This window comes from Epinephelus lanceolatus, chromosome 16 (genome assembly GCF_041903045.1).
Source record: "Epinephelus lanceolatus isolate andai-2023 chromosome 16, ASM4190304v1, whole genome shotgun sequence".
Classification (NCBI taxonomy): Eukaryota; Metazoa; Chordata; class Actinopteri; order Perciformes; family Serranidae; genus Epinephelus; species Epinephelus lanceolatus.
The window spans coordinates 21,681,866-21,704,809 of NC_135749.1; the positions used below are offsets into that span (position 1 = coordinate 21,681,866).

Below are 22,944 nucleotides of genomic sequence, written 5' to 3' on the forward strand. Positions count from 1 at the left end.
TGGGCAACAAAACTACTAGGTTATTGTTAGGAAAAGATTGTGGATGTAACTAAAAAACACCCAGCTTTGAGTGGCACAAACACCACAACCATGGTTGTTGTCTGTCAGACCCATCCAGCACCCCTACCATCCACCCTGAGCAGACTTTACACTCTTAAAACTATGTTCATTGTTCTGAGTGTCTAACAATGGCATGGATGGGTTTACACTGGAGTTGGTGGAACGCCCGCTGTCTCTCACACAGATGCTACACAGTGGGGACGCTAACCAAGTGGCATATTTTGACGCTCTGGGAGTGAGACCAGGCTGCCAAAAAACTCGTAAGCTGAATGAAAAGACAGAAAAGTTAAAAAACACTAATATGTATTACAGTATCAATGAAGATCTCCACACAGATGCATCATAATTTATGTTAACACATGCTAACATACATGTGCAAAGTTGTGGCTATTGTATGTACAAGCCTATTGGTTGTTCATTGAAATAAAATTTGTGGTCTGGAGTCAGAATACTGTCTTTTCATCAATGCTGTTTCTCACTAGGTTTGCACCTACACGCAATGTGTGTGTAATTATGCTCCTAAAATTGACTGCAAAGAAACCATCGCTCTGTGGCGTCATGGTAAAAGAATCATGTACAGTATGACTGCCAGATTGCAGCCTGCCTACAGAAGCCATGGGTTACTGTCACCACTGACAGAGAAGGTGTGATTGAAAAAAGAAGCATCAGTAATGATTTTCAGTCACGGCAGCAGTGCGGACCACTGGTTCCTGTGTATTTATGCAGCACTGCTGAGCCACAAAAGATGCATGAAGAAATAAAAGATTTTTATAGGGAAACGTGGTCGGGAAACTGTCTTTGTGTCTGATCTATGAGCTCTCACACAATATATTCCATATTCTGCCAACCTGTTGCCATTGTACTGAATCTTCAGCTCAAGACAAATTAGCATTTAAATGAGGCAAGTTATTTTCCTTTTAACGCCCGCTCTAAATTACTAATGCAATAGCTTTGATTGAGATGAGAGGAGGGAGACTGGTGGCTTTTTTAGTGTTATTGACCCAGAAAAGGTTGAGTGAACACGCTCGCCCTTTTTTCAGCAACACCCCGCCCTGCGTCTAACTCACAAAGTTACACTCCCTCACAGCTGAGAGCTGCTGCTCAGTAGCCTACAACCAGAACCTCCAATGCTGGGCACCGGACAGCTTGACTGATGCAAGGTGTCTTGCCTAAAGGACCACTCCAATGATTTCCAGCCTTATCTCTACAGTGTACGTGTCACAGAGAGATTCTTTAATGCGCCTGTACACTTGGCAGGACTCTCTGCATCGTGTAGGAAGGCTCAGTTCACCTCCCCAAATACTGCACAGGATGATGCAGTCCTGGGCTAAGAAGCAGCAAGAAAGCATTGTTTTCTTCAAAGTTTAGATTTTCATAACGTGGAACAGAGTAATATTAAAAATGTAGTCTGTATTTGAGAACATACAAAGGATAGGTTAGATTTTATTTGAGGTATCCATGACAAATGACAAAAGACATTACTTTAAAAGCCAGATGAAGCCAGAAAGTTTTGAACTTTTGAATATATAATAAAGACACTTAACACATGTTTTATGTGACCCTTTTTTTCACATGGTTTCATGAATGCTCATTTTCTGCAATAATTTCCAACTTGGTCACATGTTCTGCAGTGAGGGTGTCTCTGTCATCTCAGCAGAAGATGGGTATGATGTACCAATTAGTAAAGGACTGCTATGATCAACACTCTCTCATATCTACGACAGAATGGGTTGATTTCCACTGACTTCCAAAACTACACATATGACCTTTCCCAAAATGGCATAGGTTACTGTGCTAAAGGTCGCAGTTTTAAACACGTATTTAACGTCAATTCTGTCAGTGTTCGTTGTTCAGGAGCTTTTTACCAGGAATCGAATCTCTTCCTCTCCAAAACAAACTGACCAGGTGATTAAAACCAGTAAAAACACTGAATGAATCAGTGTTATGATAAAAATCTGTGTTTTTCCGACAATATTGGCTCATCGTGCATGGGCTGCTAACTACAGTGGTCCATGCAAAAATGCGAATGGCCCTATCTAGAACCAGTGCTTGGTTTGTCTGTTTTGGGATACTGTAGAAAGATGTTGGTGCAACATGGCGATCTCTGTGCATGAGGGCCCTATGTAAATACAAATGGCTCATTCTAAGGTAACAAAAACACAACGGTACTTGCTGAATCATATTACACACGCCAACATATTCTCCTAAATCTTACACATCGGACTTTTTGCTACTAATGTTATGTCACGTATGTCATACGACAGATGTTACATACCTTATGTCACATAGGCCACATACCTACTGTAGTATGTTGCACATACTAGCATACTGTGTTACATTGCTATTAAAAAGTCAACAATGTCTATGGGTGACAAACACCTGTCTCCTGGGTGAAAGTCCTGTGCTTGTTTGACCCATCCACCCACCCTAGGGCCTTTTTCCATCTTTACACAACATTACAAGGACTTAATTGCTTTTTATACTACGTCACCTCACTTCCTCCTCTGCTCCTATAATAACTATGGCCACTACATAGTGCTGCCTTACAGTAAATGTAAGTATGGGTCGTATTCAAGTGACAGTCTCCGGAGCTGAAAAATAAGGCCAAAGCAGATGTGCCAACTGCAGTTCCCTGAATGGCTACTTGAGGGTGGCTCCACAAGCTAGTCAATCCCTAAAGCCCCAGATGTGAAAATGTCCTGCTTTACACCAGAAGTAAACATTTTTACAGCCTGGTACAAAAAACGATTTTGGTCTCTATAGCTAATTTCGATAGCTAACATTCATGACCACTGTACGGGGGAAGAATATTTATATCACTCATCTGTTAAACACTGTATTAATGCCTAAAGCTGCACATAATTAGAGGCATGACCACTTTGAGTGACAGGCTGTCTGCAAAGCGTTGCTACAGTCTATGCGTTAGATCCACCCCTCCCTCCTCCACACCAATCAAATATGATCACTTTGGGCTCCAAAAAAACCAAGATGGCGCAGGCTGAAATGCCAAACTGGATTCTTTAAATGGCTATCCACAAACCAATGGGTGATGTCACAGTAGCTACATCCATTATGTTATACACTCTATGACCATAATAAGCTGCTTACAACCAATATGGCCATTTTGTCAGTGAGAGCAGCCTGCCTGTGATTGATGTGATGCATTTTTGAGTTACACACCTACAGTATGTTGGTGGTGAGACTAACACAGCACAACAAACAGCAATTTTTTCCTTACCTTTGATATAGTGTGACTGCACCCCTGATACAGTTCAACTTACAGATCAGCCGTCATACTAGAGAAGGGAAGAAGTCATTCTCCAACATCCACGGGGTCTGTCTCCCCTGCTGCTGTGACTAACCTTTGTGACTAACCACCACCTACGCTTTAATCAAACTGCAGCAGTGGTCAGGCACATGTAGGGAGGATATTTGTAACTGAGTGCCACATACACACACATTATAACCTCCCAGCTGCTGTGTGGAGCCTTAAAAACTGCAATGCTGATTTTAACTTGCATCTTTTGTTATTATGTCTATAGAAACATTTAACTTTACTGTTATATAGTTTCTTGTTGTTCTCTGCGGTTGCTCTCTCACTGCTGAGCTCAGCCCCGGCCTCTCCACTAGATAATTACATTACATCCTCCCAGAAACAGAATCACAATGCATTATATTAATATACTTTATCTATGACGTATCCAAATTGTTTTTTAAATTTGATGTCACATATTGCAGCCTTAATTCTAAATACAATGACACCTGCCTCCTCACATCTGTGGACATATTTCAGAAGCATAATCACCTTCAGTGGCCAAGTATTTGCAAACACATAAGGAATTTGAATCTGTTTTGTTGATGTACATAGGCCTACATAGCAAAGAACAAGGACAACAAAGCTGAGCAGAACCCAGCAGAGCATACTCCCTGTATCTGGATGAAATAACTAAATGTTATTCAATATCTGACTGCAATGGCGTGGTTCAGAAAAAAGTAAAGTGAAAGTTGATATGAGACAGCGATTTATTCAAATAAAGGGAGCAGGTCAGTGGGACTCCACCGACAAGAGAGCAAAAGGTGTCGGGTTAATACACCAAGACTGGCAATTGAAAATGTGTGGACAGGGACACATTCTTTCTATCTGGGAGGTCATTTGGAAATAGAGTGCTGAATAGCCTTCTCTCTGCCCCTGACTAGAAGGCTGTTTTTTTTTTCACACTCTCGATTTCTCTCCTCCACGCCCCTGACTGCGAAACTCCATAAAGAGTGATGGATGTTGATGGAGATGCACGGAGTGGTGATTATGGATCATCACAGAGTATCAAGGAAGGACAGCGACAGACAGACGGAAACTGAGGAAGAGAGAGGCGATGGCAGTCTCAGAATGGTTAATGAAAGAATTGAAGCCATCTGTGTTTTTGTAGACGGAGCTGTTGCGCCACTGAGTGGTGGAAAGTTTAACTACTGCCAACAAGGTGATCATAAAAATAGATGAAATACATCAGACTCAATCTCAAAGTAGAAAAATGTTTGATTTTATGACGTTTAAAAACAGCTAAAGCTATTTTTTTTCCATTTCCCTTTCAGCAGGGTCAGCCCCTACTACACTGTGTTACTCAGATCATTTACTTAAGTAAAATCACAAACTATCAGAATTGTACTTTAGGTATCTAAAGCAACAATACTCATTATTCAGCAGAATGTTCCCTTTCAGAGTTATCTTATCATGTATTATATTATTGAATGATTATTACCAAAGTATGTGAGTAGCATTTAGATGCTGCTGCTTGTCAATATGTCGCTCATGTTAAAAATTTTTACATGCTATTGGGCTGTTTATTCCAGTATAGTTAGCTTAAACTAAACTCAATGCTAAAATTAGACATGAAAAAACATTTTAGTTAATTGAAATAAAAGTAAAAACTAGACTTTAGAAAATAAAAGCCAACCTGAAACTTGCGTACTTAGTAAAATGAAATAAAAATTAAACTAACGCTGGTGTAAACTAATCACGTTTGTATCTAAACTTAATCTGAAAGGTACCTACACCAGTCCAACAAATAGAGCAGATTCAAAAGTGAAATACTTCCCTCTGAAATGTAGCGGAGTAGAAGTATAAAGTTGCAGAAAATGGAAATACTCGCTGTATTAAAATTAACCGACAACTTAGTATGAATAAAAGTAAGAAGAGAAGTGATTTAAAAGACACTGAATCTGCCAGTGCTCATTCCCCAACTGGGCGTTTCAGAGTTTGGAGGCCCTAAGAGCAAAAAGTCGAGTCACCTTTAGTCTCAAACTGGGACTGAGGGACGGTTGGAAGAACCTGCCTGAGGATCTCCGCCTGCTCGCCGGCTCACAGGAGACCAAAAAATTCAGCAATTTAGCTAATGTATGTGACTCAGGTTTCCTGAGGGAAGGGAACGAGTACATCACTGGTATGGGAACGGCTGAGGCCTTTTAATCACATCTGACAAGTGAATGGGCGTGGAATACATCAGGGGAAAGTTTGAAAGTTCTGCCCTTCTCTTGGTCATATATCTGAAATGATGCCCTTTTTTTTGCATTTCACTTTTCTGCACTGTTCTTGACTTGCTGCTCAGCCTAAAGGCTCAGGAACACTGACTGAGTACTTTATTACTTTCGGGAACATTGATTGTAATGCAGATCCCTTTTATTCATGCACTCTTTTTGGTTCAAGGTTCAGTAATGTCAAAATAAAACTCAAAACTTTTGAGACACCAAATATCAGACTGCATGATACAAACTAAGGACATTTAATCTGGACAGTGGTGGACAGCACCCCAGACATCCCTCTCCCCAGCAATGCTTTCCAGGTCCTCCTGGGGAACCCCAAGGCATTCCCAGGCCAGATGAGATATATAATCCCTCCAGCGTGTTCTGGATCTGCCCTGGGGCTTCCTACCAGTGGGACGTGCCTGAAACACCTCCGGTGGGAGGCACCAAGGAAGTATCCTGATCAGATGCCCGAACCATCTCAACTGACCCCTTTCAACACGAAGGAGCAGTGGCTCTACTCCAAGCTCCCTCCAGATGTCCGAGCTCCTCACCCTATCTCCAAGGCTGAGCCCAGACACCCCACAGAGGAGAACTTACTTCGGCCTCTTGTATCCGCAATCTCATTCTTTTGGTCACTACCCAGAGCTCATGACCATAGGTGAGGTTTGGGGCGTAGATGGACCAGTAAATCGAAAGCTTAGTCTTCTGGCTCAGCTCCCTCTTCACCACGACGGTCTGGCACAGCGCCCGTATCACTGCAGAAGCCACAACAAACCCGGCGATCCATCTCACACTCCATTCTACCTTTACTCGTGAACAAGACCCCGAGATACTTGAACTCCCTCACTTGCGGCAGTAACTCTCTCCCAAGTGCAGTACTTGAGTAAATGTGCTAAGTTACTTTCCACCACATGGTCTTTGATGCATTTATCTGTTTTTTTCCACAACCTAGTGATTGGTATCAAGTCATGAAAAACAGCAAAGGTTCAGCTGCCAATATGATCAAAGATCAAACACAACGGACAAATGTAGCAGGGCAGCAAAAACAACCAAACAACAAGAAAAATGACCATAGGACACACAAGTCAAGGTTAGTATTACCCTTTAGAAGGATAATCGTAAAAAAATATTTTTATGGCACTTTTCTTTGCAGTTGCATCCCCGCCTTTAGTTTCTGTAGTATTTTCAGTTGCTATCGTCCATTTCATTGGTGTTGATGACACCCAAAAGGCACGTAAGCAATCTGACAGACGGGAAGCAAGAGATGAGGTGTCACCTGTGCACAGGGAGTAAAGTCGTGGATAGAGCGCACATCTCTCACAGTGATACAGCAAAGACAGGTGGGGTCACGCCTGATACAGGAAGTCTAATAATATCCAGCAGCAGATTTATGAAGTGATGTTCAGTTGGGAAATTTGCCCACAGAGCACTTTTAAGATGATGGTGCCGAATTCACAGCTAATGTATGTTCCACATATAATATCTTGTTGGCAGAGTCTTTAAGGTCACAGGAGTTCTTTAACAAATTATGACCATGTTGACACAGCGGTACACTTCAACCCGTGGGCCAGCTGCAGAGGGTCAAGGAGTGAGGCTGTAATACATCTGAGATAAGAAAAAAACTGAGAGATACAAGGACTCTATTATGATTGAGGTCAGTGCCACTGGCCTGAGCTCACAGAGGCAGGTGAGACTGACCTCCGTCAGTTCAGGAGTGACTGCAGTAGGTTAGGATGTCTTTTAGGGACAAACAGTTGTCAATGTCACTAATTAAATGTCACTGTGACTGTTAGATTTGGGCTGTTTCACAGTACTGAGAATATTTTATATGTATAGTGGCAAAGGCATTAAAAAAAATCTCTTATGCACTTTTATATCTGTTACATGCCCTAAGGTTATGTGGGAGAAAGTCATGTTGGCTGTTAAATCATTTTACCCGCTGGCAACCAGAACCCTCCATGAGCCCGTATTGACAAGGTTATTATTCTCACAGTTCAACACACCACCTCTGTAAAACTCTTGGAAGATGTAATTCAAAATGAATACTGCTGTTTATAATTGATATAACTTAAGGAAAAGATTTCCCAAGTTCTGGTGTTCACTGGGAAACACCCAGGTGGGAAGCTGGAAACTGTGCAGCATATCTCTTTGACTCCAAAGCTGGATAAGCTTGGATTAATAGTATAATCATTTCTGAAATACTGTGAAGGAGTCCTTATACACTCATGACTACCACCACATTGATTTGTGTTCATGGTTAATGGAGAGTAGCCTCGCAATGGATGCTGATAAAATATGTATGTAGAGTAATATATCATGTAATAGATTTAACTTTTTTCACAATAGGGATTTAAAAACATTAAAAATTTAAAATATAATGTGTTAAGCACTGCTCAAAGAATGGGAAAAGCAACTTTGTCTGTCAAATTGCTTTAATCAGTCTGTGACCTCATGTTGTTTGTCAGTTACTCATTTTTTTTGCTCTAGCTATTTTGACCTAGAGGACACTCTTTAAAACCTATAGGCCTATTGTTCAATAACCTGGTTTTGCTAAAAATGAGAATCATTGAGAATTATGAGACATTTTAGCTTGTCAGTGTAGCAGGTTGGTTTCTTCACGCTCTTTAGGTCAGTCAGACTCAATGGCCAGCTGTGATCGTATAGTGGTTAGTACTCTGCGTTGTGGCTGCAGCAACCCTGGTTTGAATCCGGGTCACGGCAGCCTGTTTTAAGGAGGGGCATTAATTATGAGACAAGCACTGCAAGGAGACTACTGCTGTAGGTGTGTGAGCTCTATGCTGAGGACAGTTGGTAAGAGTCCACACATCACTCGGCAAACATTACGAGTCATGTTTGCATAAAGAGAACAGGATACAGCATTGGAGGCGGAGCCCGTTTCATTACTATTGAAGTTGCTCAGTGGCGCATGATGGCAAAAAGGTTCAACTGCTGCGTAAATAATTATCTGGATTATCGACAGTGCTTCAACACTGTGTGGCCCATGGAGCAGGCACACAAGAGACTCCCACTAGCAAAGCTGGCTTGTGGTTTAGCACTCTGCTAACTTTAACAGAGATAAAATGATTCAAGCGTACGTCTCTTCAGACTTTTCAAATGTAATTGGATTGAATCCTGAAAATGAAATGAGTCATTTCATGGGATGTAATGTAAGTCAAATGGAGAAAGTCTTTTTGGGCCACAGGGCATCATGTGACGGTGTAATTCCACTGTTTGACCACTTAAGCCACAAATTGGCTTTGAAGCCCGGTGCACTTCCTGGGGGCCTGCTGCTGTATTAACTTGAGCTAACCGGGCAGATGCTGAACTGACGAGAGTGGCTCCAGAGTACTTCAGCTCTGTGTCTGTGTATCTGCACCCACAAAAGTTTTCTTATCTGGTCGGGCGTCAGGTAAGCAAGAACGTCAGCTGAGTAGGCATTCCTTTAGTGTGGCTCAGGACACATGTGCCAACACACTGCTAATAGAATGTGGCCAGACCTCCTCCGAATGTGGTCTGAGTGATCCTAACACTAGAGCTTAGAGCTGTCCACTTGTGGTCTGAATGATCACCCAGGACACATGTTTGTACTAGTTGTAAACAGGGCCAGAAAAAGACAGATGATTTGTCTTATAAAGCACTGCTTCACCCTGGCTTCCATCACAGCAGATGACAAGGAGACTGATACTTACTAATCTACTAAGTAAGCTTAGTAATAAATCAGAGGATTAAAGAAAGGGGGTAAAGAAAAAAAAGGACATACTGTTTGTGAGTCCAATATTTTAATGCATTTCTTTTTTTTATAGACTGAGTGGAATGTATTCCTGCTAAGAAATGGGGGATGTTTAGTAAACCTTTCAGCTTGTGTAGAAATGAATTTGCCTGGCCTGAGCTCACAGACGCAGGTGAGCTTGACCTTCTTCAGCACAGGAGTGATTAAAGTAGGTTAGGATGTCATTTAGGGACACACAGTGTCTAAAGGTCACTGATTAAATGTCACTGTGGCTGTTGTAGATTTGGGCAAATACAGGCGAATGGCTGTATCATATGAAAAATAGTTTGGGCAGCATTAGCGAGTAGTAAACTACATGTATTTAAATCATTAGTTTAATTACATTTCACAGTGGCTTGCTGGTAGCTCAACTACATTCATATTTGCATAGATTCAAGTATTACTTCATGTTTTTGCCATTTTCTGTGTCGTTAACTACTGAAACTACAAACAGTTTTGGGCTATAAAAGGAAAGGAATGATTTTTTAGTTTTATTTTACCTCAGCTTCTCTACTGTAACTGAACCTTCGATCAACCCCTCCCCCCTTTTCTTTCATACGAACTGCTGTGAAGGCATGTCTAGGTAATGCATTCATCAGGCAGAATTTGTAAAACCAAATTTGAAAACATCATGTGTCAGAAGTACCTATATGATTATTGCTATGTATTTACAAATATTCAGAGAGGTATTTGCATGCTGTTTTAGAATTAACTGTGCTAACTGAGTCACCCTCCTGTTATTTAAACCCCAAGCAACTGGGGTTGCCTCCATGAGCCAATCTAGACAGCAGTGACAGCAGTTACCACAGTACCAGAACAGATGGCCAGCCGTGATCGTATAGTGGTTAGTACTCTGCGTTGTGGCCGCAGCAACCCCGGTTCGAATCCGGGTCACGGCAGCCTGTTTTAAGGAGGAGATAGGCGTGCACTGACAAGCAGCCTGCATAAAAATGACACTTCATGTAACATGAGCAACACTACTACTTACATGTACTTGATATCGACCCAAAACGCAGCCCCATCTGTGATGCATTAGGCTCTGACCACCACTTACATACACCTGACCTGTTACTATCAGCCTGTGTAGACGTGGTATTATCATGCATCTGATCACAAGTGGAGAGCTCTATGTCTGTCTGTTCTCACCTGGCACAAGAATGCGTCTCCAAATGCATCTAAAGTGACCACTTGATTGTATCTCACTTCCCTGCTCTATAAGAAAAGAAGAAGAAGGAAAAAAAAAGAAAAACATGTATTATTTCGGTTCACAAAGTTCAAATGTATTGTTTTCTTTAAAGCAAAGGCATAAAAAATCCACCTATAGACTTTTAGACCTGTAAGGTAATGTGGGAGACGTCAGTAGCAGTTGTTATTTTGTTTTAACATCAAGCAACTGAACACCTCCACAAGCCAATCTTGGAACTAGCACCAGAACAAATGGCCAGCCGTGATCGTATAGTGGTTAGTACTCTGCGTTGTGGCCGCAGCAACCCCGGTTCGAATCCGGGTCACGGCAGCCTGTTTTAAGGAGGAGATAGGCGTGCACAGACAAGCAGCCTGCATAAAAATGACACTTCATGTAACATGAGCAACACTACTACTTACATGTACTTGATATCGACCCAAAACGCAGCTCCATCTGTGATGCATTAGGCTGTGACCACCACTTACATACACCTGACCTGTTATTATCAGCCTGTGTAGACGTGGTATTATCATGCATCTGATCACAAGTGGAGAGCTCTATGTCTGTCTGTTCTCACCTGGCATGAGAATGCATCTCCAAATGCGTCTAAAGTGACCACTTGATTGTATCTCAATTCCCTGCTCTATAAGAAAAGAAGAAGAAGGAAAAAAAAAAGAAAAACATGTATTATTTCGGTTCACAAAGTTCAAATGTATTGTTTTCTTTAAAGCAAAGGCATAAAAAATTCACCTATAGACTTTTATACCTGTTATATGCCCTACGGTAATGTGGGAGATGTCAGTACAAGTTGTTATTTTGTTTTAACATCAAGCAACTGAACACCTCCACGAGCCAATCTTGGAACTGCCACCAAAACAAATGGCCAGCCGTGATCGTATAGTGGTTAGTACTCTGCGTTGTGGCCGCAGCAACCCCGGTTCGAATCCGAGTCACGGCAGCCTGTTTTAAGGAGGAGATAGGCGTGCACTGACAAGCAGCCTGCATAAAAATGACACTTCATGTACATGAGCAACACTACTACTGACATGTACTTGATATCGACCCAAAACTCAGCTCCATCTGTGATGCATTAGGCTGTGACCACCACTTACATACACCTGACCTGTTATTATCAGCCTGTGTAGATGTGGTATTATCATGCATCTGATCACAAGTGGAGAGCTCTATGTCTGTCTGTTCTCACCTGGCACGAGAATGCGTCTCCAAATGCGTCTAAAGTGACCACTTGATTGTATCTCAATTCTCTGCTCTATAAGAAAAGAAGAAGAAGGAAAAAAAAAAAGAAAAACATGTATTATTTCGGTTCACAAAGTTCAAATGTATTGTTTTCTTTAAAGCAAAGGCATAAAAAATTCACCTATAGACTTTTAGACCTGTAAGGTAATGTGGGAGACGTCAGTAGCAGTTGTTATTTTGTTTTAACATCAAGCAACTGAACACCTCCACAAGCCAATCTTGGAACTAGCACCAGAACAAATGGCCAGCCGTGATCGTATAGTGGTTAGTACTCTGCGTTGTGGCCGCAGCAACCCCGGTTCGAATCCGGGTCACGGCAGCCTGTTTTAAGGAGGAGATAGGCGTGCACTGACAAGCAGCCTGCATAAAAATGACATTTCATGTAACATGAGCAACACTACTACTTACTTGTAATTGATATGGACCCAAAATGCACTCTCATCTGTGATGCATTAGGCACTGATCACCCCTCCATAAACCTGACCTGATATCAGCCTGCTCAGATCTGGCATCATCATGCATCTGATCACAAGGAGATAGCTCCATGTCTGTCTGATCACACCAGGCATGAGAATGCATCTCCAAAAGTGACCACTTGATTAGATCTCACTTCCCCGCTGTGTAAGCAAAAAAAAAAAAAAAAAAAAAAAGAGGAGCCTACACTGTAGCTACGGCATCGATTCAATGCAGAAGTATAATTTCCCTATAATGCTGCAGGGGTGTGAGCTTCATGCTGAGGACAGATGTGTCTCTTCTAGACTGTCCAGTTACTGGATTGAATGGATTCAATCCTGATTATTGAGTAAGTCAATCCATGTTTGTTTTTTTTGTTTTTTTACATTTTGTTAAATTGTGTGTTTCTGTAAGTGGCTGTAGTTCAGCGTCTTTCATTGTTTAGTAATTGGTAGTTTGCAAAGCTCTGCTTAGTAGCTTCCCACAGAACTGCAAAGGTATAAAAAATCACCTATAGACTTTTATACCTGTTATGTGCCCTAAGGTAATATGGGAGACATCAATTCAAGCTATTATATCATTTGGACATCAGGCAACTGAACACCTCCATGAGCCAATTCCCACTACAGCATCAATACAGGTGGCGAGCCGTGATCGTATAGTGGTTAGTACTCTGCGTTGTGGCCGCAGCAACCCCGGTTCGAATCCGGGTCACGGCATCCTATTTTGGGCGAGCCTGCTCAGACTTGGCATCATCATACATCTGATTACAAGTGGACAGCTCTAAGTCTGTCTGTTCCCACACAGTATAAGTGTGCATTTCCAAATGGGTCTAAAGTGACCTCTTAATTGGATCTCACTTCCCTGCTGTATAAGCAAAGAAAGAAAGAAAAACACGTGACTTAATTTGGTTCACAAAGTCCAAATGTGTTGTTGTTTTTAATAAACAGCGGTAAAGCAAAGGCTTAAAAAAAATCACCTATAGACTTTTATACCTGTTATATGCCCTAAGGTAATGTGGGAGAAATTAGAACAAGCTGTTATATTATTTCAACATCAGTCACCTGAAGCCGTCCATGAGGCAATCCGCACTCCAACATGCGGACAGATGGCGAGCCGTGATCGTATAGTGGTTAGTACTCTGCGTTGTGGCCGCAGCAACCCCGGTTCGAATCCGGGTCACAGCAGCCTATTTTAAGGAGGAGATAAACGTGCACACATAAGCAGCCTGCATTAAAATGAAACTGCATGTAACATGAGCAACACTATTACATACATGCTATTGATATCGACTCAAAACGCAACCTCACTGATTACCACTTACATGAACCTGACCTGTTATCACAACTGAAAACAGGTGGTTAACCTTTGTTAAAAGTCTTAATGTTTACAGGTAATGTTTGATAAATGTGAATCATTTATAGTATCTGTCTATTAGGGCTAAATAACTGTTTGTTGTTTGTTATTTTAAAATACAATTAATGCTCGTCATTCTTCAAGTGGCTCTGTGACGTAAAGTCTCGCGTTACCAGCCCCCAAATCCCGTCCAAGAAATCAACCAGGAAGCAAACGGCGGAAATTTAGATCCACCTCACGCTTTCAGCTAACAGGTTTTGGGCTGTTAGCTGTCTTCTTTTTCCTGAATGGAGAGGCCAGTGGAGTAGACAGCACATGTCTCCAGCCAAAGAAGGTGCACGGTTTTAAAGAAACGATGTGTCTAACTACCCGGCAGGGTCTGTGAGGTGAATGGACGGATAGCCAGCTGAGAGTGTCCTGTCACTGACAGCCAGCCACATTAAACACCGGTAGGTTTAACGTTAACGTCTGAATTTTACTTTCATTTAAACGTTACGACACGACACATGAAGGAAGAACAAGTATACAATCTTAAAATCTGGCAGCACTGACGCTCCGATAACATGAACTGAAGAGAGCAGATTTTAGTAAACATCATGCACTGGACAGTTTTCTGATTTTATCTACATTCAAGGGCTAAGGTTTGCTTTCTGCCCACTCACAATCAATCAAATGGTGGTACATTACCACCACTAGCAAATACTGGCAGTGGTGGCTATTTACTGTAACCTACGGCAAACAAGTGGTGGATAAATCAGACAGCTTTGCCAGTAACACTCAAAGTGTTCACAGTAAGTCTGTTACTTTGAAACATTATCAAAAATTTATGTGAACCTGATTCCCCCAGAATTTCAGGCCTGTGTTCTTATCACCATCTATTGTTGTGTCTGGATGTGAGGCTGTCTCTACAGTGTAGTATAACAAAACTGGATGGGCAAGTTCTGGTAAATGTTCTACACCAGCTGTATCTGGTTGTTGCTTCCACACTAAATTCTAAATTTAAAATAAATTTCCTGTAATATTTAATAATAATATAGTTATTATAAGCATGTACAGTTATACTATACACTACAGGAATATGCAATATATTAAAGCTCGCTCCATCCACATAAATTTCACGTGCTGTGCAACATAAATTATTGATCCTTACTCAGACTTCACATGGGCTATCTGATAAATATAATGTAATAAAGACATAAACATTGGTTGAATACGCTCCTTTACACCAGTGTTGGTCACTGGATAAATGTTTGGCTAATTAATTAATTGACAAACCACATGCTGAACTGCAGTACACTATAATACCAGAACTGGAATATTTGGGAGGATGTGTCCCCCATAATTACTGCCTTGTGTCAAACATTTTACGAGACTGTATAAATAATTTCAGTTTGGGGTTGGGGAAGGCTATTTCCTGTTTCAACATGACAATGTCCCCATGCACAAAGCCAAATCATTAAAGATATACTTTTTGTTCAACTAAAAGAACTTGGCCTGCCCAGGGCCCTGACCTCAGTCCTGTTCAACATGTTTTTATCACGCCTTATCACCCAATATCAGTTCTCTACCTTTAAGGCTTTTGTGGCTGATTTGGAACATTACGTCCAGACTCCAAAATCTTGTGGAAAGCCATTTCAGAAGAGTGGAGGCTGCTATATAGCAGATGCAGATGTACCAGTAATTTAATTTCTCAGACAACTAGTTGTTAGTTAGCCAGAGTTAGGAGGAGAGCTGAGAGAAACTCAGCAGCATTCTTTCATATCATACAGTTAGCATGGATTTTTGGATAAGCATCATACTGACCCTCCATGAATGACTCTCACTTTGCAGACGCATGGCCCTGCTCCTCAGCTAGCCCAGGTAGACGACGTAACGAGACGACAAGACTAGCATCATGTTCCTGAAAACATCCTTCACCACGCTGATCGTGGGGGTCTTTGTGGTGTACGTGCTCCACACCTGCTGGGTGATGTATGGGATAGTGTACACTAAGCCCTGCGACAGACCCAAAGGTGACAACTGTATCACACCCTTCTTGGCAGGGGAGCCGAAACTACAGGTCAGTGATGTTCAGGGACGGATGGTTGCAGTGCTCAGTTTTGATTCCATCATGTTGCCAGTAGTATATTGTATGATTGAAGTAATATCTGTAATATGTTCCTGTGTGTATCCAGTTGAGTATCTACACTGCACTGCGGCCCAATGCAGAGGGAGGACATACCTTGATCCACAAAGAGGAAAAGTTTGATGTCAACAGCAAGTTCGAGAGGTTGGTGGGACTCTTTGTGACTTTTTATATTTTACATAGAATAGAAAAGCTGTAAACTGTCTGATGGGACACTGAAGTTTAACAAACCCTAAAGCCTTAATGCTTTTTAAAGAGCAACCTGGCCAAGAGGGCGGCATAAACATCGCTACAACAATGAACACAAACAGACAAATACAACTGTCACACACCACAAATGACAAAAACCAACCAATGCAAAAGTTTGCAGATACAAAGAGATGGCCATTTAGTAGCAGCATACACTGTACAGCGGTGTACAAAATTTACACAGCCAGAAACAAACTGTAAAACACAATGGTATACAGTCTCCAACTTCTTTAGGCACTGGTCAGGTTCATGAAGAGCAGATCACCGTAGACCAATAAAGCTAATGCTGTCCTTCCTCTCACTCTCTTTCCTCTTTCTCTCTTTTTCCTCCAGGATAGTAAATGTCCCCCTCCCTAAGAAGACCCGCAACAATGGAACTTTATATGCACTAATATTTGTCCATCAAGCCGGCTTCACTCCGTGGCAGGATCCACGACAGGTCCACCTGGTGGCTCAGCTCACCACATACATGGTCCCTAAACTGCCGGAAATCTCTTTGATATCCGGAGAGGATAAAGCACAGGTGTTGAGTCGTTCTGTTTTTGAGTGAAAGGTGTTTGACACTTTGAGAATCTGTCAATATCATTAGGTATTTTTAGTTGTAGTAGGTGTTTTATTTTGTGATAATGTTATTAATATTTATAGTATCTGTATCTTATGAAGATAGATACAGAAGAGTTAATTTACTAATCGGGCATTGAGAGTTTGAGAGTAATATTTCTTCGTCTATGTGGTCACACAGGGTCAGAAAGAAGAAGCCCAGCAGAAGAAACGCCCGGACGGTAACCCTGCTGCAGGAAGTGGTGCCACCTCCATGTCAGATCACCCAGTTTCCCACTGGCGCACTCGCCTGACACTCAACATTGTCAGCGACCACTTCCTGTTTGACAGAGAATACTTGCCTAGTGATGTCCACAGATACCTCAGAGTGTAAGACAGACACACGTACATATTTTTAAGCTCATTTATAATGAACTGCACAGACTTTAATTAGGATTCAGAGGCATCAGAGGATGTTTTGTTTTCCTGTGTTTCAGATTCCAAAATGGTAAGAAGATGGTTTATCTACCTCTGCTGTTTGTTGATGAGCTCAGCAACCGGGTCAAGGACCTTGTCGTAAGTTTTATATATCAGGTGGTTTATATGTGGCAGATTTTCTTGTGAAACTTATTTAGAGGAAGACGGAAACACTAGCACTACCAGAGTGAACCAGAGTGTTTCTGTGTGTGTACTTGTAGGAGATCAACAGTACCTCCATGGAGCTGCCTCTGACCATCTCCTACGATTCCATTTCTCTGGGGAGGCTCCGATTCTGGATCCACATGCAAGACGCTGTCTTCTCTCTGCAGCAGTTTGGTATGTTAATCTGTCACAGAAACACATGCACACACACATAGCCTAGAAACCTTGTACTCTAATGTCATGTATATTTGTGTGTCTCCCGGGATGTGATGCAGGTTTCACAGAAAAGGATGCTGATGAGATTAAGGGAATATTTGTGGATACCAACCTGTACTTCCTGGCTCTGACCTTCTTCGTAGCTGCCTTCCATGTAAGTCTTCGCATGAGATTACACTAGAATGGAATAAAATAGAGTAAGGCATAAATAAATGCAACATTCTGAGCATAGCACTATTCTCCGGATTACATTTTCTTGATACAATAGCATGTGGATATATTCCTGACTCGTGGAACTTTCTATCCAGCATACGAAATCAGCATGAGGTTGAATCAAACCTAAATACTGAAGTTGTATAACCACTGAATGCAGTATAGCAATTGTCAGTGTACAGTGACCAATTTCACTGTGTCATTATGAATGGCAACAACAGACTGTAGCTTGACAGATATATGTTTATATTTATTGCTTTTTCAGCTCCTCTTTGACTTCCTGGCATTCAAGAACGACATCAGCTTCTGGAAGCAGAAGAAAAGCATGGTGGGAATGTCCAGCAAAGCAGGTGGGCAACTTTGTTCTCATGAAAAACATACTATTGGAAAAGAAACAAATGCAAAACAGATGACAAAGTTGGAAAAGTCTGGTGATTCAGATGCTTGCTGTAAACTTGTTGTAAATGATTTAAAAAGAGCATTACAGCACAGCATGTAACTGTCAGTGCTTTAGAAAAATATGTAACACAGGTGAATCTGACTGGACCGCTGGGTGGCCAGATGCCGCGTTCTGCTTCCTTATGCTTGGCAACAAAAACAGCAACAGAGTGAAGTATGCTCTTGCGTGCTTGCTCTCAGGTAATGGCAAGAATTAGCCATCTGCAAAATGCTGGTGGGCAATATTTCACCTGCAGCAATATAAGCAAGAAGCCTGTACTTAAAATTGTTCACCCAGACAATTCCTCTGCACTGGAGCTGTGTATATCCACAGCTCTGGCACTGGGAGGCAACTTAATTTAAGGATTATTAGAGTAGGAAATACAATGACATTGGTGCAGACAGAATTGGAAGAAAATGACTGAAATGCATTCATCATTAGTGTAATGCACAACAGCAACGTTGCAGTAAAACATTTTGTGTTCTGTTTTCCAGTGCTGTGGAGATGTTTCAGCACCATAGTGATTTTCCTCTATTTGTTTGACGAGCAAACCAGCCTGCTTGTCCTCATACCTGCAGGCATCGGCTCTATCATTGAAGTAAGTGCACACAAAGTGGAAAACACACCTCTGCACCCATTCAGAGCTCAATAGAAACGTATATGAATTTAAAAACTCTGTGGATGATATGTGGAGTTTATACGGATCAGAATATTGTTGATTAATGTGTAATGGTGTGTGTTTTGGGAATGCTTTGTTGTAGGTATGGAAGGTGAAGAAGGCCTTTAAAATTCAGGTTTTCTGGAAAGGAGGCAAACCAACGTTCCTGGTAGGTGTGTGTGTGTGTGTGTGTGTGTGTGTGTGTGTGTGTAACTGGTTGATCTTTTTACAATCATCTGCCGTTTATTGTAACAGATCAGTATAAATTAAATCATGTCTGTCTAGGTTGCTCTACACCATCAGCACCATTTCCTCTAACTCCTGTGCACAGCCAATATTCATTTTCTCTGTCTGCTGCTGTAACGCAGCTTTCTACTAAATTAATGTTGAAACTTAAAGTTCAGAGATACAGCGACATTTTGTGACCATGATAAGCAAGTAAAGGAATCAAATGTTTCCATGCAGCAGTGTATGACTGGCTTTGCTATAAATTTAAGTGGAATATGCTACAGTGCTCAGAGTTCAATTCTGTTTCTTTTCTGTGCAACAGTTTGGGAAATTAGACGAATCAGAGAGGAGAACAGAGGAGTACGATACTCTGGTGAGACACTATAGACTCACACACACTACAATACACTATAATAAACCATAACACATACTGTGCTTTTATTACTGCACAGTACAGATTGTGCTGTAACTGGTTTCACATTACCTTGTGTTTCTGTGTAGGCCATGAAGTATCTCTCATACCTCCTCTACCCGCTGTGTATTGGAGGGGCTGTCTATGCTCTAATATTCCTACGATATAAGAGGTAAGGGTCTGTGTGCACAGTTTTTATAACCTGATTACTAATCATGTTATGCTGTTGTCATCAGTCTCACCAGTCATTATCTTCCTCTGTTTCTGTGTCCCTGTTTTAGTTGGTACTCGTGGTTGATCAACAGTTTGGTTAATGGTAAGCTTTTTGAAACTCTGAACACTGTGGACAAAACACTGTAAACTAATGTATTATTGACAGAATTACAAGTTGATTACCTCCTTCTTGTGCCATTGATTTCCATTATTTAATCAAAGAGAAAAAGATTTTTTAACATGTTTTTAATTATTCCAGGTGTATATGCCTTCGGCTTCCTCTTCATGCTTCCTCAACTGTTTGTCAACTATAAGGTCAGTTTGTCACTGTCATTATGTATGTGAGAGTGGTCTTACCCGTCATACAGTTTTAAAATGTGGTAATGGATAAAATGCATTATTATAAAAACTCTCCTCTCAGCTCTAAGGGAAAGTTTAAGGTAAACGCACTGGTAGAAAAATAGCTCCACAGTGCTACGAGAGATCTAAAACTCCACAGGGATCGTTTAACTGCTCCAGATCTGGGAAAATGCTCCCTAAAATATGAAATTGTTCAGATATTGCCTGAAAGTTTGCACCGCAGCATTGAAATTAATTTGATATACCGTTTTTGTCTTTCAAACGTCCTACTGATTTATTCTGCTTAATTTAACAGCTGAAATCTGTGGCCCACCTGCCCTGGAAAGCCTTCATGTACAAGGTGAGAACAGGACTCCAGTTTGTTAGTTATTCCGTTAGTGCCTATTAATATGTTTTAATAAATCAATTGAGTGTCTGGATTTAGAGATCTGCTGTTATATTTATATAACCTGATAAATCACCAAAGTTTCATTTTAGAAACGGTGGTGTTCTATGTTACATAAAATATTTAATTCAGGTTAAAGTCACTTAAGATCCTCATTAGTTATTAGTGCATTTAAAAAAGTTATTAACTGTATGATATTGGTTTTTGTCAGGCATTCAATACCTTCATCGACGATGTGTTTGCCTTCATCATCACCATGCCAACGTCTCACAGACTGGCCTGTTTCAGGGACGATGTGGTGTTTCTCATTTACCTCTACCAGAGATGGTACACACACACACACACACACACACAGATTCCCAAGTTGACAACAAAACACATCCATCAGTATTCTAACCAAAAAAACTCTCCTCCCTCCCCCAGGCTCTACCCAGTGGACAAAACGAGAGTAAATGAATATGGAGTTTCTTACGACGAAAAGCCCAAAGGAAAGACTCACAAGGACTAGTGAGGAAAGAGGAGTCATGGCTTCCCTGATCTGGTATCTGCGGGTTTTGTCATCAGTCCACCAGTATCCACTGACTGGTATTGGTCATATCAACTGAGCTGGTTTAACGGTCCAGAGGCGCCTGGAAAACGGTTTTTGTTTCTTGTCAGTTAGTTGGAAATGGACCAGGCGCGTTGACATCCTTTTGGTTTTTGGCTTTTTTCACTCCGTCCCATAGTGCGAAGTATTGAAAGGTCAACATATGCTTATTTGCCTTTTGCAATCGGGAGAGGATTTTTTTGTGTTGTTTTTTTGCACCATGTGGCGGGACAGAAACATCAATGAGGTAAACCGCAAGTTTTCCATTTCAGACTGACACAACAACCTGGTGTGAATGGCTTGCACCCTGCTCATGACTATGACCAAATCTACAACAGGTCAGAAAGAGTACATTAATATCGGTGGCAAATTTGAGTCTTGTCAGCCATAAATTCTGCTCTACCTGTTTATCAAACATCAGGTCAATCCACAGAGCCTGCCACATTCCTCCTCTATTGGGACAGCCATTGGGGCTTTTTTTCTACCTTGATTTCCAGCTTTGCACGTCTCCAAACACTGGCTTGGCCGTGCTAAGCTGCAAGAATAGAGTGTGATTTATTTCATTGGGTGGGCCTCCCATTTTAAGCTCAAAATCCGCCTATTGAGCACCATTGTAAATACTGTATTTTCAGAATTTTAATTGCAGTGTCAAAAAGGGATTATGATAATTTTAAATAATTTTTGTGTTTACAAATTCCAGTTAACTGACTGAGTACAATTTGAGCCTGGGTCAGACTGCTTTGAAGAACTTATATCTGAATATATTGATTTTCCATTTTATTATTCCATAAGCGCAAAGTCTGATACATCGGAACTTTCAGAGGAGTTTCCGAATCATAAGTGGATGTGTTGTTGACTCAGTTAGTCATTCCTGATGCAGAATTTGAATGTTTCTCTAGAAATTCTATGAAACTGTGCTAATTATCTGTCAATATTGCTCAGTGAAAAGGCTGTTAACAATCTGCCTCTTAAAAAGTGTCAATGTGTATGCATTTCAATTTTTTATTCCGGATTATCATGTGGACAAAGCTAACATGAGACAAATTCAAGGTTGACAGACCCTGTTTCTTAAAAAATGACAGAGGTAGGAATCAAAAGTCTCAAAGACTAAAAAGTTAGAGCAATTGCATCACTCTTAATTATAGATTTTTTATGACGTACTTTCCATCTATGTACATAATGATGGCTGTAATAGTAGCGACATATCAGAGTCCAATATGTTGCCATGGTGAAGGGGATGAGTTGCCTGATTGTCACAGAATCTCTAGAAAATTCCAATTTCTTGCCACGGAAGTAGGGATAACTTTCCTAAACATCTGCAATCTATTGAGTTAAACCCACTATGTCCACAAATGGTACAACGATATTTACTTTTATTTCACTGTAACACAGGAGGGTGCCACTGAAAGCCATTCTGTCCTTTCCATCCACTCTAGTTTTGTAGTTTTACCTGCTCGAGTATTTTCTACATATCAGGGCCAAGGAAATATGTTGGTGCCAAATGTGAGAATGATTCTTTAAACTGTTATTAGCTTTGTATGTTCAGTTCACCATAAATGGTCCATCTGATGTTTTTAAACAGACACTGACATTGTGAGGGAAAACAGTAAATAGTAAGACTTGAGGAAAGTATTACTACATTTGGATTTCATGTTTTATTTTTTTGCCATCATTTTAATGTTATGTTGTTTTGCTTTTTTAATTTGTTGATTTTTTAAAGTAGAAAGATATATGGCTATATTAGGTCTGTGCACAAAGATCAAGCACAGGTTTTCTGTTCCTGTGTAAAAGTGACCAGGAGAGATTTGTCAGAAAATTGCCTTGAAATGGTTTTACTCACTGTAATTTTTGTGTTTTTGATTGTGATTAAATAAAATTCCCGACTGAATATGTTGTTTGCATTGGATTTAAAACCTCTGAACATGTTTCCTTTGTACATTTTTGTCACAGTTTTGGTTTTTAACTGATAATAGCAGCAGAAACTACAGAAAGCAAAAAACATGGTGTAAAATTCCTAAAAATAAGGTGCCTCCATCTAGAGGACTGATAAAGTGCACCATATGTACATAGGTCACTCCCT

At 40.9% G+C, this 22,944-nt stretch overlaps 1 protein-coding gene and 4 non-coding genes across 5 annotated transcripts; all 5 read left to right on the top strand.

Moving 5' to 3' along the window:
- Window positions 1–10,173: 10,173 nt before the first annotated feature.
- trnah-gug (transfer RNA histidin (anticodon GUG)) lies at window positions 10,174–10,245 on the top strand. Its single transcript has one exon. It is a non-coding gene; the product is annotated as a tRNA-His (tRNA).
- Window positions 10,246–10,790: 545 nt separating this feature from the next.
- Window positions 10,791–10,862, top strand: trnah-gug (transfer RNA histidin (anticodon GUG)). Its single transcript has one exon. It is a non-coding gene; the product is annotated as a tRNA-His (tRNA).
- A 1,174-nt stretch (window positions 10,863–12,036) lies between these two features.
- trnah-gug (transfer RNA histidin (anticodon GUG)) lies at window positions 12,037–12,108 on the top strand. Its single transcript has one exon. It is a non-coding gene; the product is annotated as a tRNA-His (tRNA).
- A 781-nt stretch (window positions 12,109–12,889) lies between these two features.
- Window positions 12,890–12,961, top strand: trnah-gug (transfer RNA histidin (anticodon GUG)). The gene has a single exon. It is a non-coding gene; the product is annotated as a tRNA-His (tRNA).
- Window positions 12,962–13,778: 817 nt separating this feature from the next.
- clptm1l (CLPTM1 like) lies at window positions 13,779–22,752 on the top strand. The gene is made up of 18 exons (XM_033638010.2): window positions 13,779–14,047; window positions 15,429–15,657; window positions 15,773–15,867; window positions 16,306–16,495; window positions 16,715–16,902; window positions 17,010–17,088; window positions 17,211–17,328; window positions 17,430–17,524; window positions 17,849–17,933; window positions 18,517–18,620; window positions 18,784–18,849; window positions 19,231–19,281; window positions 19,410–19,492; window positions 19,602–19,636; window positions 19,793–19,848; window positions 20,189–20,233; window positions 20,490–20,605; window positions 20,702–22,752. The coding sequence occupies exons 2-18, from the start codon at window positions 15,493–15,495 to the stop codon at window positions 20,784–20,786; spliced, it is 1,656 nt and encodes a 551-aa protein (XP_033493901.1). The 5' UTR covers window positions 13,779–14,047; window positions 15,429–15,492; the 3' UTR covers window positions 20,787–22,752.
- Window positions 22,753–22,944: the final 192 nt, after the last annotated feature.

Bases quoted from the DNA above. Each gene is read 5' to 3' on its own strand.
- clptm1l (XM_033638010.2), top strand. From the start codon at position 15,493: ATGTTCCTGAAAACATCCTTCACCACGCTGATCGTGGGGGTCTTTGTG. The intron at 16,496-16,714 runs GTGTTGAGTCGT...GTGGTCACACAG, and splicing joins CCGGAGAGGATAAAGCACAG to GGTCAGAAAGAAGAAGCCCA. The intron at 19,637-19,792 runs GTAAGCTTTTTG...TAATTATTCCAG, and splicing joins GATCAACAGTTTGGTTAATG to GTGTATATGCCTTCGGCTTC.